The sequence below is a fragment of the Abramis brama genome (genome assembly GCF_963993115.1).
Source record: "Abramis brama genome assembly, chromosome: 19".
Classification (NCBI taxonomy): domain Eukaryota; kingdom Metazoa; phylum Chordata; class Actinopteri; order Cypriniformes; family Leuciscidae; genus Abramis; species Abramis brama.
In genome coordinates, this window is record NC_139981.1 from 11,925,869 (window position 1) to 11,943,157 (window position 17,289).

General features: G+C 37.6%; 1 protein-coding gene across 12 annotated transcripts in view; it reads left to right on the forward strand.

Moving 5' to 3' along the window:
* Nucleotides 1-1,798: 1,798 nt before the first annotated feature.
* zswim8 (zinc finger, SWIM-type containing 8) overlaps nucleotides 1,799-17,289 on the forward strand; it is a 51,229-nt gene continuing 35,738 nt past the window's right edge. For 8 of the 12 annotated variants that reach the window (XR_014603566.1, XR_014603567.1, XR_014603568.1 and 5 more), the window contains exons 1-6: nucleotides 1,954-2,274; nucleotides 4,124-4,156; nucleotides 7,633-7,786; nucleotides 9,003-9,097; nucleotides 11,312-11,484; nucleotides 16,264-16,371. Coding sequence is in view for 9 of the 12 variants with exons in the window: in XM_084093357.1 (XP_083949483.1) it covers nucleotides 2,097-2,274; nucleotides 4,124-4,156; nucleotides 7,633-7,786; nucleotides 9,003-9,097; nucleotides 11,312-11,484; nucleotides 16,264-16,371 (741 nt within the window). In the remaining 3 variants the exon portion in view is untranslated. Of the gene's footprint in view, nucleotides 2,275-4,123; nucleotides 4,157-7,632; nucleotides 7,787-9,002; nucleotides 9,098-11,311; nucleotides 11,485-16,263; nucleotides 16,372-17,289 lie in introns of all 12 variants that reach the window. The other 4 variants (XM_084093359.1, XM_084093360.1, XM_084093363.1 and 1 more) reach the window with 1 other exon arrangement.

Genomic DNA, 17,289 nt, shown 5'->3' on the forward strand with positions numbered 1-17,289 from the left:
TCTTATCTTAATAATGTCACCTAATTTTAAAACAGTCAAACAATTACTTATTTCAAGATAACTATAATAGAATCAGATTTTTTTTTTGTCTGTTACATCCTGCCATGCTTTATTCATTTTAAATAGCCTAAGCAGCCTAAGTTTTGTATAAAAAATTATAACAATACAAAATATCAGTGGACTTATAGCATATTGTAAATTGTAATCATATTATCCTGCAATTTGGGTGGCACCAAATTCCAAAAATTATGCTGGAATGGATACTGGCTCTGAAAATGATAAAAATCCACTGTTTGCGTGATACCAACACAGCAACATGAATTGTTGCATTGCTAAAAGAAGCTCTATCCAAGTCACTATCAAGCATTCGTTCATTGTTATTAAGGTATTTGATTTTGAATGTAAGCTCATGTCCTAAATCACACAGTCCAAGACTGACACAATCGGACCATGACAATCTGTTGCACAATATTCATTTGTTGATACTGAAGTATTAAGGTAAACCAAACAGTTGAAATGCATTATAAATGATTTATGATTTAGTCCTAAACTTAGATACTAACGAACAAATAACTGCCATATAATTTATTATGCAATGCTAAATTCTGTAATGAGAGACTAGTGTTTGTCTGGCTTTAATGTGGAGCGGAAGTGCGGATCAGCTGATGCTGGAGAGCCATCTTCATCTTCCCGAGCAGAGCAGAGGAGAGGGGGACAGGACAGAAAGAACAGGGGGATCTCAACTCCAAATTGTCAGCTTTTAAAGACATTTTGGATCCAGAGAACGCTGGCTGCTTTGAAACGGAGGACTAGAAAAGAACCGGCCGGTGGCACATGTAGACAAGCGGATGACAAGCTTTTACACACAAAGGAGAAGACATATGAGGCAGCTAGAAGTGGCATAAAGACAAATGTGTTTTCCACAGATGGACGTCTGTCCCGGTCGAGGGGTCAAATCAGAATTTTAGTCGTCTGATTTTTTTTTTTTTTTTTTTTTTAAACCTATGTTGAGGCAAAATGCTGAGATAAAAGCATTGGCCGGTCGTTTGTTTGGGGTAATCAGTGGATCGACAAGACTCGGATTAGGGACCAAGGCTTTTGTGCCAAAACATTAAAACAGTGTTATTCCGTCTGATTATGTGTAGGGACAAATAAGCACAGGTCGTGTCAGCGCTTATTTTGACAGTTTTTGAAGTGTTTGGGATTTCGGGTTAGCCGGAACGCTAGCAGGCTAATCGACTAACGTTAGCCTATCGGAGTTAGCAGAGCTACCTCGATCGAAATAAAAACAACCGTACCTGGGTTGTTTTTGGTTAACACAGGTTTACTACTGTGATATGGCCTTATTTAAGAGAAATATCCCTGCAGAGGGTCACTAGGTGTACTTGGGGACCTGTTTTTCTTCACCGCTCTCTTGTTTTGTTAGCCGTAGAGCTGTTGTGGGACTCGAGGCTCAGCTGATAGGACGAACAGAGGAGAGGGGGTTTAAATTAACATTTGAGTGAAAACTCCTGCTTGCTAAAACGACCAGAACTCTGCTAACATGTTTACATGCAAGTGAGTCACTACAGTTCATGCTGTCAAATAACATTACTTGCTATGTAGTTTAAATACTACACTAAAGAGGGGCTTATTGATTTCAAAATCTTATTTCATAAGATTTAAACCTCAACAAAGGTCCAGTAATACATATCTGGAGTGTTCTGTCCTGTAACGTTACGTACACACTTGACGATGTAAGACACCACTTATATAGGGGGGAAAGTCATAAGTATATAGGTTTATTAAATCTTTAGCTATGGGCTGTCACTTTTTTCAAGAACTAACGTTAGACCCCTAAGCGTCTCCAGCAATTGGGGTCTAAAAGCATGGATTAACTCCACTTAACTGCACCGCAGTGATGTGCAAGTGCTCCATCTGACAACCTAAATATAGCCTACATTTTTAAGAAACGCAGGCTTTTTTGAAGGGCTTCGCAGGGTGTTTGGGTTGAGTGTGAGTTTCCCCTCCCCCTGAGCGAGTGTCACTTTCTCAAAACAACAGAAGCTCAGAGGCACGTTCAGTTGGAGCTTTCAGGTCTCCACACAGCGGATGTGATGGAACTGATGTTCGCTGAGTGGGAAGACGGAGAGAGGTTCTCCTTTGAAGATTCGGACCGTTTTGAGGAGGACTCCCTGTGCTCATTCATATCAGAGGCGGAAAGCCTGTGCCAGAACTGGAGAGGATGGAGGAAACAGTCTGCCGGCCCAAATTCACCCACTGTGAAGATTAAAGGTAATGGAATATTGTACTTGTGTGCTGTGAAATGCTTTATGTGCTGTCATTGTAACGTGAGCGCACCGTTCCTTGGCATGGCTGCACTTTTGACCTCAGGATGTATTCTTAACTTATGGATAACACTGTCACGTGACCTGCATGTTCAGAACTAACAAATTAAACTGTACCTCCAAACATAGCCCTATTTGGACGATTTAATTAACCTTTGTATTATTTTGGACACATTTTTTGATAAAGAATACACATTAAATATCACTAGTGGTGGAGTTAGGCATTGTCAAGAATATAAGAATACATTTTGTATATATTATAGTAAGTTTCCCATCTTTGTGTTAAATTATTTTTTGAAGGTCAGTTATGGTCAGTTGGCTTGTAACATGTTAAGCATCTTATATATATTAATCAAATACTGTTCTCTATGATAGGGTGCAGTGTGGTAAAATGCCCCACTGATATAATTTTATCTTTCATCTTTTAGCATAGCAGCTAAAGCCACTACACTACTTTCATAACACCTGTAGAACTACAGCACATTGTTTTGCATGTAGGGATGAAGTGATTTGTTGCAATGATTTTGCAAAGTGAGTTCATAGTGACTTTCAGACACTATGGAGATTTATTTGTGAAATATGCATGTAAAAATTTCTTTAAGATGCACATCATCTGTTTACAAATTATAGAGTAATACAGCAGTTTTTAAAAAAAAATATATTATTAAATACCCAAAGTGATTTTAATTAAGCAGCAAAAAAAGATATATTTTGTTGTTACAGCAATATTCAGCAGTTATAATTTCTTAAAATGAATCTTTAGATTTGTACTCTAGTGAAAAAAAAAATCATGTATTTTTAATTGTTTTCAATGTGAGTGAAATTTGACTTGAAGATCACAGGTGAGTGAAATGTCAGAGGACAATAGTAAACTTAAAAGGATGGTTCACCCAAAAATGAAAATTGTCATCATTTACTTACCCTCATGTTGTTCCAAACCTGTAAGACTGTCGTTCATCTTCATAACACAACTGAAGATTTTTTTTAATGAAATCTGAGTCCTTTCTGTTTGTTCATTGACATCTATGCAACTCCCATTTGGATGCTTCAAAACGTTCACAACGAGATTGTAAAACTAATTCATATGAATTGATATGAATCTGATGAACAGATTTTATTTAGGCTGTTGTTCACATATAAACATGGATCAGCAAACATAAACAGAATCTCAACTAACCTGCTTGATGCGTGAGAACAAACCACTTGTGGAAGCTCAAATGTGCTGCGTAACACGAGAATGAACCTCATTAGGACATTATAGCTTGAGCTTCCGTTTACCATGTTAGATGTGTGCGTTGATGAATGTTTATATGTGAATAAAAATTAAATCTGTTTAGTGTATAAAGCAATTGTGTCTCTTCAGAAAATTTGGCCTAAACCACTCAATTAATATATATTAGTTTTACAATCTCTCTCTATGAACATTTTGAAGCGTCAAAGTGGTAGTTGCGTTGCTTTCAATGGAGGGACAGAAATCTCTCAGATTTCATTAAAAATATATTTGAGTTCCAAAGATGAACGAAAGTCTTACAGTTTTGGAACGACATGAGGGTGAGTAAATGATGACAGAATTTTCATTTTTGGTTAAACTTACACTTTAAAAGGGATAGTTCCCCCCCAAAAATAAAAATGATGTCATTTGCTCATCCTGATCCCTTTCCAACCCTGTATGACTTAAGTTGTTTTGTGAACTAAAATAAGATATTTTCAAAAATGTCTTTTTCCCCATACCATGAAAGTCAATGGGTTGTTTGAACCCCAATATTCTTCAAAATATCTTCTTTTGTGTTCCGCAGAAGAAAGTCATACAGGCTTGAAACAACATGAGGGTAAGTAAATGACGACAATTTATATTTGGATGAAATGTCCCTTTATTATATTGACTAGAAAAAGCAATGTCCAATTGTTATGAATTTATGCATTTCTTTTTTAGTTCTGGTTTAACTCAGATTTGTCTCTATAAAAATGTTTTACAGTATCCATAGCTTTTTTTTCTAGCAGTACATCTAGATCTTTGATATTGCAGCACAACTGTGATGTGTTAAAATCATGTTTGAAACAACTTTGAGTTGCATTTGGTCAGTCACTCTGTATTACTGCAAGTTCTTTGAACTGGAACTGCTGAAACTCCATCCCACCAAACGCCCCATGCTGTGCATGTGTCCAGAGAGTTGTCAGTTGTGAAGGGAGAGATCTGTGCTGGTGCAGATCTGTGAGTGGAGCATGTAACATTTGTTGGATAAGTTAAGGTTGTTTGGAAAGGAAGGCCTGTGTGGTGTTTAGATTGAGAGTGAGTGAGTGTTGTGGGGGGTTGGGTGGAGTTGAGCAGCAGAGGGCTGTAAAAAGATCTTTGTCTTGTGCAGGTCACTGCCTCAGAGCAGAGGATTGTGGTTAAACAAAAAAAGCCACATTTGATCAATCTGCATAATGCTGCTGATCTTGCACAGCCCAGTTTTAGACACCAAATCCCCCTGTTTTTTTATCATAATCTGTTCTAAAAGTAAATCGGAGGTATATCACGTGCCTGTTTTCTTGGCACTGGAACTGAGGGAACACAATCACTCAGACGTAGCTGTTTATATAGCACTCTGTGAGCTGGGTGTCTTTGTTCTCTGGTTGTTGGGCAGCAGGCGGTTGGGTTTGGAGCAGTGCAGACGGCAGACCGCTCATGAGAGACTGTCTCACCTATTCACTGCCTCACAAAAGACAAAGCTGTCTCGTAGTCTGTGTTAACTCCTTTTCTGTTGGTCACCATGGTTAAGTCAGCCAAGATTGGCTATGAGTGTGCCACCTGATTCATTGGGATCTCGCTCACACTTATGCACATATTGTTGCTGAGCAGCTGTTTGTTGGCAGCACCTTTAATGAGTCACCTGTCCCCTGTGAAGTTGTTGTCTCTATGACTCCCACTGTCTGTCTATAATGTATTCTTGTATCTACTTGTGGTCTGGGTAATTCATCTCCAAAGTAGTTTAGCGTTTCATCTTTTGGCGGTTGGTTTTAGATTATGTGGGTGGCTAGTAATTGTGTGGTTTGCTTCTATTTAACCATGACACGTTTCAGTGCTTTGCTTAACAGCCGAAACACCAGGTTGTAGGTAGACGGAGTAATGGTAAAATGTTAAGTTGCATGTTGTCAATAATTTTGCATCCTCTTCTTTTTCCTGAAGGTAATATCATAGCATCCTTTTTGACAGTACTTGACATTGACAGTTGTGCTTTTTGGTTAAGGGTGATTGATTTAACCCTAGATAAAACTTGTCCCATTTTTAATAACATGGTCACACTTTGTGGAAATGGACAGTCCTGCTGATTTTCCTTCATGAGGAATCAGATAAATGATTCCTGTCTTACAAGAACTTTGAAATTGAGGAGCTTGTTTCCTTTCAATGCATTAGTTTATATTACTGTAAATAACTTGCATTGTAGACACACTATTGCCAGTTCACTACTTTTGCTCCATAAACAAAAAAAGTTCCAAGTCAATGTGGAAAAAAAGCATATTCAAACTGTTTTTTCATTCCAGAATGAATCTGAGCGAGTCATTGAATCTGTTAATCTACTGATTCGTTCAAAAACACAAAGACAATCACTTATTTCATTCCTGAATGAATCAGCTTGTTGGAATGAATTGGTTGAATGAATGATTCAATGATTTACTCATAGGCCCAAAATTGTGATATTTACACTTGTCTGCTTATCAAATATGTTCACTATTTGGTTCAAGTGGGCATGAAGAAGTTTGGGCAGTGTGTGTAGAACCTTTGATGACCCAGTGGGGCCACCCTTAAATAGGGTCACTTCACTTCACTTGTTTTGTTTTGTGAAGTTTCTTGAACGAATCAGTGTTTTTGAACAAATCATTTTACTGAATGATTTGATGACTCACTCAAAAACATTTACTTTCTACATTGATTAATGCACTGAAGTGAATTTACAACTTATTTAGTGCAAGTTTGTGTCCTTAATGTTTTTATTATGTAGTAACCCTTTTATAAAAACAGTAAGACAGTTGAGGCTTTTGTACAATTTATACTAGTATAATCAGGTCTAAATGTTGTTTTTAGGCACAACATGCAGAAAAAAAAATGCTTTGGCTTCATGTGGCAGTTGTATAGTGACAGCAAACCAGTGCATTGTCTGTGTGAATGTAATATGAGATGCGGCTCTAAGGTGACCGAGTACAGTGGATTACAGTGCCATTGCCTAAAGCTCTGTTATGATAATGACCTGATGTTGGTGTTCATTTCAAATGGATCTTGCTAATATCTTATGAGATAAGTATGTCACTACAGCCTTGCAGCTCAATATAAGAAAAGTTTTATTATATGTGCTGCCTCTGAAACCTGTGTTTGAGTTCACTTTAGGCTGTAGGCACAGATATTCAGTTGCTCTTTAAGGAGTGTTTTTTTTTTTAGTCTGAGTATTTTTCATTATTAATGCCTGGCGACTCTTATCATTGTCTGGAGGAAATTAGTGACTTGAAACCAGGACCCTGCAGGATACTGGAACCCCCCACCCCTTCTCAGCGGACAGCATTTAGTCCCTGTTGGCAGCTCTCCGGTTTTCTCTCCATTTAGCCTTGAGTGTATATGGACCGTCTGGTTTAGAAACAAAATAGGTTGCCTGAGGTCTTGAACCTCACTTCTCAGTCCTGTTCCCTCCATTTCAAAATGAGTAATTTGAACCGCAGCCATCTGTGTGACTATTGTTCAACTATTCGACAGAGATGCCAAGTAGTTTTGATTGTTTAATGCAGAGTGGCTGTGACCGGAATGTAGTGATTTTATCAACCTGTTGATCTAGCCGTCTCAAGGCCTGTTCATGCCAACACGAATGTTCGGCATGAGAATTTGGTCAGATTGGTCTGGTTCTGGGTTCATCCTCAGCTATTCACTGTCGCTTAGCAAAATATTATTTTCGTGAGCACCACCAAATCATAGTTTTACATAACAGCAACAGCTCTGCACATGTGACCACACACACAAAAAAATTGGTGTGAGATTTAGCCTACTTTGAAACGATTTTCACTCAGAATTTGCTAGTAAATTTCACAAATTATTACAAATAAATGGCAAGTAGCACCGAATTAAATGTGTGTGGCTGTTTGTGTCGGTCTGAACAGACGCTTTAACAGCTGTTCTTTCAAATTAAAATGTTTATTGCACAGAACTTTCACACTGAATATTTGTCTGTGTGAACAGGCCTTCTGATTGCTGCTAAATAGCCATTGATGTCATTAATTCTTTGAGTATCTAGTTTATCTGAAGCAGAAACTGTAACTCAGATGTCACTTCCTTTCTTAGATGGACAAGTCATCCCTCTGGTGGAGCTGTCGGCCAAGCAGGTGGCATTCCATATTCCGTTCGAAGTGGTGGAAAAGGTCTATCCTCCCGTTCCTGAGCAGCTCCAATTGCGGATCGCCTACTGGAGCTTTCCAGAGAATGAAGAGGACATCAGGTAAAAGCCCACAGACCTTGGAACTGCTAATAAACAGTATTAAACACTGGCTGGTCAAAAAAAAAGTCACTGCTTGGATTTAAATAGGCAAATAATTAAGAGTCTATGGAAATAACATCACAACATTTATTTCCATTAAGAGGTGCATCAATTTTTGGTCAAGATCTTGTATTGACAATGCAAGAGTCATGTACTCTGTAAAGTCTGCTCTAACATTTCCAAATACTTTCAATGAATTTGAGGTCTGGGCTCAGAGGTGCCAATTCATGTGTGATTCTTCATGCTCCCTCCAAACCAATCTTTCACAATTTGAGCCTGATGAGTCTTGGCTTTGTCATCTTGGAATATGGCCATGATGCGTCTTCCTACATGGTTGTTTAAGAAATGAAAAGCTAAACACTCCATCAATTAGGGTTAGAAGAACTGTTTGCCAAACGTATAACTAGCTAAAAACATAATATTCACTGCAATAATGATCCAGTCATAGACTCTTAAGCATTTGCTTATTTAAAGGGTTGGTTCACCCAAAAATGAAAATTCTGTCAGTAATTACTCACCCTCATGTTGTTCCAACCCCTTAAGACTTTCGTTCATCTTCGGAACACAAATTAAGATATTTTTGATTAAATCTGAGAGCTGGATCACTTCTCCATAGGCTTCGATGGGATCGAAACTTGCCGGCCCAGAAAAGTTAGTAAAGACATCGTTCGACAACGAGAATACTTTTTGTGCGCAAAAAAAACAAATGATTGAATAGTTGAATAAAGTCATTATTTTTGTTTTTTTTGCACACAAAAAGTATTCTCGTCGCTTGATAAACTTATGGTTGAGCCACTATAGTCACTTGGACTATTTTAATGATGTCTTTATTAACTTTTCTGGGCTGGCAAGTTTCGATCCCATAGAAGCCTATGGAGAAGTGATCCAGCTCTCAGATTTAATCAAAAATATCTTAATTTGTGTTCCGAAGATGAACGAAAGTCTTAAGGGGTTGGAACATCATGAGGGTGAGTAATTACTGACAGCATTTTCATTTTTGGGTGAACTAACCCTTTAAATCCACACAGCAGCTTTTTTTTTTGGCTGGGCAGTGTATTATTTTAAATACTTGTGCTTTACCTTTATGCTTAATCAGTTTACCAGAATGCCTATTAATATACAGAGTATGACCTGCTGAATGCTCGGTTTAATTTCCTTCTCCTTTCTGTTTGTGCAGATTATACTCTTGTTTGGCCAATGGCAGCCCTGATGAGTTTCAGCGTGGTGAGCAGCTCTATAGAGTGAGAGCTGTCAAAGACCCTCTGCAGATAGGTGAGAAATCAAAGACATTTAAGTATTTATTGTGTCATGAGTGGTGGGTTTTTTACCAAAATGTTCGGAAAGTCCCTTTAGGCGAATTGCTTTGCTGCACTGAACACTTCTCACATAAATCTTAATTGTTTTTTATAGGATATAAATCTTAAAATAGCACCCTAAATAAGCCATCCTTGTGTTTAGAGTCATCTTTGGCTCTATACATGTTCAATGCCAAGTCTTCAAATGGCCTGAGAGAGAACCAGAGGCATGGCACATATGACTGAGTGTATGTGTAAGTGGTTTAAGCTCAGGCTGTGTGAATTAACGCTGTTGTTGGAGGCAGTGGGCCATACAGCAGCAGAGGGAAATCATAATGCTGCTGGCCCAAGCCTGACCTAGCCTTTGCACATGCACACACCCTTCAGGGCTCTCTGCCTGCGTGCCCATTCACAGTGTTTAGGCTGCCCGTAGAATTCAAGGTTAGAAATGTGTAATTAATGAGTCAGATACTTCCAGGTAAGTTGTGTCGGTAACACTTTATAATAAGGTTTCATTAGTTAATGTATTAACTAACATGAACTAACAATGGACAAACATTTGTTACAGTATTTATAAATCCTTGTTAATGTTAGTTAATAAAAATACAGTCAGTGTTTGTTCATGTTAGTTCAAAGTGCATTTAACTAATGTCAACAACCACAACTTTTGATTTGAATAATTTATTAGTAAATGTTGAAATTATAAAAACTTTTGATTAATAAATGCTGTTGAAGTCTTGCTCATTCTCTAATGTAAGTTAACTAATGTAGTTAACTAATGAAACCTTATTTTAAAGTGTTACCAATGTGTCAGTAGTTCTAATAATAAATAGTGATCTTGCTGTTTAAACATAACGTAAACTTTCATAAACGTAACTTTCTAGAGGGAAAAATCCAACTAGCTTGTTCCTCAGAAGCATACTTAAGGTTTTGGTTGCATTTTGACCCCTCGGTGTGTTTGGTTCTTCTGATTTATGTGAGTTTCGCTCACTGCTTTTTTGTTTACAGTGTAGTAGCAGATTGTTAGGGGGATTTATTATCAATGATATGATTCTGAAAAGACCATAAAAAAAATCCTCCTCTAGCTGCCCTGGCCAATCAGTGACAACCCACCACACTGACCTCCTAACTGCCCGTCAAGGCCAAATCAAACGCTTTCAGTCACTCCACCAGAGTGGAGCCAGAGCGGTCTGACAGAGAACAGCTGCACCTAAAAGGGAAGTGCTTCCAAAACTCTTCCCATTGCACGGTGTTTAACCTCATAGTGAGAATACAGTGCTAAAAAGACTATAACCTTCAGCCTTTTCATGTCATGCCCAAACTTCTTGGTTGTTACAGACCTATTAGTCTATTCAACAAACATTGCTGCATTGCCCACTGGGATATCAGTTTAATCAGAGATTAAGTTTACCATGACTGTAACAATATCACTAATACTAACATTATATTCTTTAATGACGTGTAACTGATGACATCCTAGTGACATTTGCAATTATGATGTGCTTATTGGTCCAGCCAGTTGTTCTCTTAATTAAAGTTAAAAGTTTTTTATGAAACCTTTGGGCCTTTTGTTTTATCAGGGACAGCTGACAGGAGAATGTGGGTCATGAATAAAGGAATAGAGGGGTACTTTTGGCACCGACAGGTAGACTGAAAGAAAAAAAGAGTCAGTGTAGTAGAATTGGTTTGAGGAGGCCCGTTGAATTTGGAACAGGAGCTATAAGCTGAAACCACCCACTACCCCCACCTCTGCTCTTACTGGCCAGAGGAGCGCTGGCCGCTGTCCAGTGGTAAAAGCTTTCGGCCAACCCCCTGCACTCGACTCTCCACACACACTCCATGCACACATTTCTCTCTTCCATCTCAGATGTCTTTCATTTCCTGTATGGTCTGTGTACAGTTCAATTGCTGTTTTATCATTCAGTCTTACAGTCACCAAACTCCCTCAGCCATTTAAACATTAATGTTTCCCAATTTTTCTTTAAATACCTCCTTGCATCAGGTGCAAATATGATGTTTTCAAAATAATCCCTCTAAAAACAAAGCACAAGTTTTCATATTAAACAGAATTTTACAACTAATAACTCCCCAATAATAAGGACATTTTTATCCAGAGTGTGAGGAGAATGTGAACTAGTTTTGTGTTGAAATGTGTTACCAAAGACTGACATGCTTTTGTTCCCTTAAACAGGTTTCCACCTCAGTGCCACAGTAGTGTCGCCCCAGGCCGGCCAATCAAAAGGAGCCTACAATGTGGCTGTAATGTTTGACCGCTGCCGCATCACTTCCTGCAGCTGCACCTGTGGAGCAGGAGCCAAATGGTGTGCCCACGTTGTGGCCCTCTGCCTCTTCAGAATTCACAATGTAAGAGTTTGTAGATGCACACATTGTCCTCTCGCTTGGGATACATAGTATAACTGTATCATTTATTGTATGATATTAGGATATGGATATTTAATTGTGCATTCTTTATTTAACCTATTTTTACACATCAATAATGCTAATGCTCACTCAAAGTTAATCTTTAAAAACACTTATTTAATATCAATGTTAAATGTCATTTTCAGCAAATCTGAAAAGTAATATACTGTATATCGTCACTGTTGGGCGGAAATCTTGTTTCTTCAAAAACGCTACTTTTCAGGAAATGCAAAAAATGCTTTTTAAAAAAAAAAAATAAGCACTGCATTGTCAGAGCTGATATTGTGGCTTTATATATGGTCTGACACTTGCATGTGTCATTGTTATATTAACATTTTACCAAAATAAAGCTTAAATTGTGTTACAAGGTTTTTGACCAGAGAATTTAGAAGAATTTTGCTCATACGTTTTTTTGTCTGTCATTAGAACGACTAAATCTGAGGCAGTAAGTGTATCTAATTTTTTTTTCCATCAACTTAACAGGTTAGTAAGTTTACTGTTGCTATGTGGGTGCTCAGTTCTTTCTGTCATTTGGCCAAAATCTCTTGTTTTTAAAGACAAAGTGCTATGCATAGTACTATAATTTGACAACAAATGCTAGCCTAAGACACTCTTCTCTGCTCCTCAAATACATAAAACACTAGCGTGCGTCTGTCTGTCTGTCCATATATATATATATATATATATATATATATATATATATATATATATATATATACTATTCAAAAGAACCAGTTCTTTATTTCCCTTTGCATTGCAAACAAGCAGAGAAAACGGCATACGGCACTTTATTCACGATAGAGGCGGGTGGAGTTTTGAGGTTTGACCAACAGTTTGAGGATCCAATAGAGTTATGAGGTTAAGTATCAAGCTCTTTTTTAATTTTTCATTGGTTAAATATTTGCAAAACCCACAGAAAGGGTGACAAAGTAATGATTGGTGAAAAAATAATAATTAAATGACAGGATATGGATATACAAGGTTTCCGCCTCAACACCGATATTTGTTTTCCGTATTTCTCTTTCTTTCTTTTTTTTTGAAGTAAAGTGCAATTACTGAGATTACCTTTGTTTAGTTTGGAATTTGATCTAGGGTGAAATACAGAGCTTAAAAGAGAAGTATATTTTAATGTGTCTTATGAACTAACACTGCAGCTCCATATGTAGCATAGTTAAGATTGTCCCTTAAGGTTCGAAGAAATGAATGCATTAAAAGAAAACAAGCTACTTTAAGGCAACAGTTCTCATTGTGTCTCAAAATGACATATACACTGGAATTCAGATAGACGTATCTGTGGGGAAGATTTCACTTACAGCACATACACAAACTTTCTCTAGGTTTCTATCTGTGCGGAGTGACCGTGGGCGTGAGTGCACTGAGAAGCTTTTGATTAGGTTTGATGCCTCCCTGTGGAGTCAGGAGGGTGGAGGGAAGGATCTGCACTGCTGTGATATCCCACCCCCCTTAGGAGGCCCTGCCACAGTCAGATAGACCTGGCGGCCCGGGCCGTGGGTGGCGTTTAGCATTTGCATGTGGGCTTTGTCTTCAGTTTGCTGCCGTTGGGGGAAATTATAACAAACTTATTTTGCATAAGCTTTTCTCACATGGTGTGGTTTTGTTGTACATATCAAATACTGTTCCCCTGTTTAGTTTCTTATAGCTGTCGCTAGATATCCGTTGTGTTTATTTGAATTTAATATTGTAATTTTGGAAAAGTGAAGGAAAATGGAGGAGAATTAAACTCTTTAGGTAGCCTAGATTTTGCAACATGACGCTTGCCCATGTTTGTAGGTTAGGTGTATCTTATCTTAAACCGTTTCTTGGCAAAAAGCTTTGAGTGTTTAATTTGAATGCATTTACCATCATTGTGCATTCCTGTGCGTTTCAAATGGCTTTAGAGTCTATTATGCTATTGTGAGTTGAATAAACAGTATATTCTTAGTTCTGCTATGATATGAGACCATTTATCAGCCACACAGGAATTTCAGTAAATCATTGACACTTAAGACTTGATATCTTGCTGCAGAATCCCTTCATTTGCCTCTTTGCGTGTTGAGGCCGGTGTCTGATGAGGTTACCTATCACTTTCTCACATCACAGCCTGCAGCCTGAAGTTCAAATGCTTCAGGCTTGACATTTAGCCCACCTACTCGACATCTCAAAGATTGTCACAAAGTATAATGCATTCCTGCAGACTTTTTCTAAATCCTAAACAGAACATGACATCAAGAAAGATACAGACTCAAACAGTCATTGATACTACTGGATTATGATATTGTACATAGAGAAGCTAGAGAGGCATGCACCAGTGATAAACTTTGTGTGTCAGTCATTTAGACCTCTCATTCTGCATCATCGCTGTGCCCTTTAACTATTTGAGTGGGCTTATGTGTTTTTTTCCCATGTAGTTAGCTGTCAGACTGTCCTCACAGCTCAAATTGCATCAATGCATCTCCTCACCATACTAATTATGCTGGTTGCAACTAGGATTAAAAAACATTTCAACTGACCTGATTTGAAAACATTAAAAAGGGTCCTAATCTTGACCAAAATGAACATAATTTTCCCTAAACTGCTTTGGAATAGTAACCACCAGGGTAATTATGTGGTAACCTTTTGCTTGAATTTTGTCTTTTAGCCAGTTTTCGTGACTTTTCACATTTGCAATTAACTTAGTTGAATTTTGCAATAGTCAGATTGAATGGGGGGTTTGGGGTCTGCAGAAGAGGTGATAGGTGGTCCCTGAAAAAAAGTTTACAGAATACATTTGCCAAATTTGAAATTGTTTTAGTTTCCTTCGTCTTTCTGTACAGCTGTTTAAAGTCAATATTCATTACTGCACAAATACAGTACAATAAATTGAAGAAATGCTTTATATTTTAATATTTATATTTATTCAATGGGTAACACTTTACAATAAGGTTCATTAGTTAACATTAGTTAACTACATTAGTTAGCATGAACTAATAATTAACTGCACTTACACAGCATTTATTAATCTTTGTTCATGTTAATTTCAACATTTACTAATACTTTAATAAAATCTTGTTAACATTAGTTAGTGCACTGTGAACTAACATGAACAAACAATGAACAGCTTTATTTTTATCATCTAATGATAACAAAGATGAACAAATGTATTGCTCATGGTTAGTTCATGTTAGTTAATACATTAACTAATGGTAACTAATGAACCTTATTGTAAAGTGTTACCATTCAATGTAATATTTATTTACTTTGGCTTTAGTACAATAAACAATATATAGCATGCACACATGTATCAAAACCTTTCATCAAAGTTATACATGAATTTTGAACAATACCCATTTTGTCTTTGGACAACTTTGATAAACTTTTTTGATCCACTTCACGTTAACTACTGTGTATGTGTATATATATATTTTTTTTTATTAAAAGGATAGTTCATCCAAAAGTGAAGATTCTGTCATTTACTCACCTTATATTGTTACACACCTGTATGAGTGTCTGTCTTCTGCTGAAGACAAAATAATATATTTTTAAGAATGTTGGTAACAGACAGTTGACGGTAGCCAAAAATACTATGGAAGTCAATGGTTACCGTCAATGTTGGTTACCAACATTCTTCAAAATATCTTCTTTATAGTTCAACTGAAGCATGCAACTCATACAGGTTTGGAACAACATAAGGGTGAGTAAATGATAGAATTTTCTTTTTTGGGTAAACTATCCCTTTAATAACAATAAAAAACATAAAGCTGCATTTTATTTACATTTTATCCATTTAGCAGGTGCATTTGTCCAAAGTAACTTAAATTACGTTTAAGTTATACATATTTTTTTTAATTCATGCATTCCCTGGGATTTAAACCCATAGTGCTAGAGTTACTAGTGCCATGATCTACTGTTTGGGCTACAGGAAGGTGTTAAAAAGGCCTTATGTTTAGGTTAATTTTAACTATTATAACTTAAGTGTCTTTCTCACACTTAATAAATAGGTTTTAATGATTAAAATATATATCCATTTTATATTTTAGGAGGGATGGGGCTCCCTCATAAAAATATCATCATAATGAGGATCTTTGGAATCAAGACGATTGAAAACCCCCAAAGTTAGAATACATATTGTGTGAAATGTCTGCGGAAGGGTCAGTCTGATATTGTGTGTGGAAGAATGTGGTCTCCCATAGTTAGACTCTCAGCCACGTGGCTAATCCAGCACTCAGTCATACTGGGGCGTGTTGTCCAGGAATCCTAAACATTTCCGTCCTCCTTATCCTCCTCAGTTTAGTTCTCCAGGTCTGTCCTTCATCCTCCTCTCTCCCCATCCTCCATCTCCCAGACACAGCCAACACATTTCACTCCAGTAGTTCACAATGCTTCCCCCACGGGACACTCTGCATTCTCTTTAATAATCTCACTCTGAGCCAAAGAGAGAATTAGCTCTGATCGGCTCAAAGCATGTCTATCTGGAGCTCATATATTATGTATGGGCCAATTGCAAATGAGGGGTACTCCAGCATGTGTGTCCACCACGAGCAGAAGGGAGTACCAGGTGATGGCACACTGGGACATCCACCTGAAGGCATCAAAGCCTCCAGATACATTAGAAATGCACAAGTGTTTGCTAATGAGCAGCCTGCTCCTGGTTTAGTTTGCACTAGTGAGTAGGTTAAAGCACTGAAGCTTAATTTCAGTTACGTCTGCCAGCTTCACATATCAGTGACTTGTGTTTGGCTATAGGCTTCTGCTGTATGTCTTCGAGCACCTGTGTCAGAGTCCCTGTCCAGGTTACAACGGGATCAACTCCAGAAGTTTGCACAATACCTCATCAGTGAACTCCCACAGCAGGTGAGGCATGCGTTTTTTTCATTTGTTCTCATAAATTGACATGGTCTGGTTGCCCGTGGTTCCTCTGAGCTTTAAAGTGTCTTTGCACAGTTCTAAATAACTGTGATGAAGTGCACACAGTGGCCTCATTGTCCATATTGGGGTGTGACTGCTCAGATTTATTACAGCTCAGTTTGTATCATGGTTCTGTGTTCATGACTTTGGTGTGGTTCTGTAAATACTTGGTACAGAATGAGGCAGAAAACAGTTACCAATAATATGTATGTGGTAAATGCTAATGTTTTATTGTTTTATACTATGTATTATGTCATCATAATCTAATATTGTTACTTGTAGTGTTGTCAAAAATACCGTGTGCATTGTGTTCACGAGCTCATCAAATATGTCTGTGATTGGCTACAATGATCAGTGCTTCAAAAACATGTTGTAAATATACATCAATGACGCTCTTCTGGGAGCGCTTACACAGATACACACGCGAGCGTTTCAAGACACTTTCAAACACTTCCGTGAGCTCTCAAACGCTCCCGTGCGTTTATCATTGTAGCCAATCACAGACATATCCGATGAGCGCGTGAACACAATGGCCAATCAGAGGTGTTTATGATTCTGCTAAACAGCGCTCAAAGTGTCACATTTTTTTAATTTCAGTACCGACTTGGTACCGAAGTCGGTACTTTTGACAACACTAGTTACTTGTACATAACATTATATTAAACATAATTTTTAAAAATATATTTTTTTATTGCTTAAAGGGATAGTTCACTTTAAAATGAAAATTCTGTCATCATATACTCACCCTCAAGTTGTTTCAAACCTGTATGAATTTCTTTCTTCTGCTGAACACAAAGGAAGATATTTTGAAAAATGTCAGTAACCAAACAGTTAACTGGTCCCATTGACTTGCATAGTATTTTT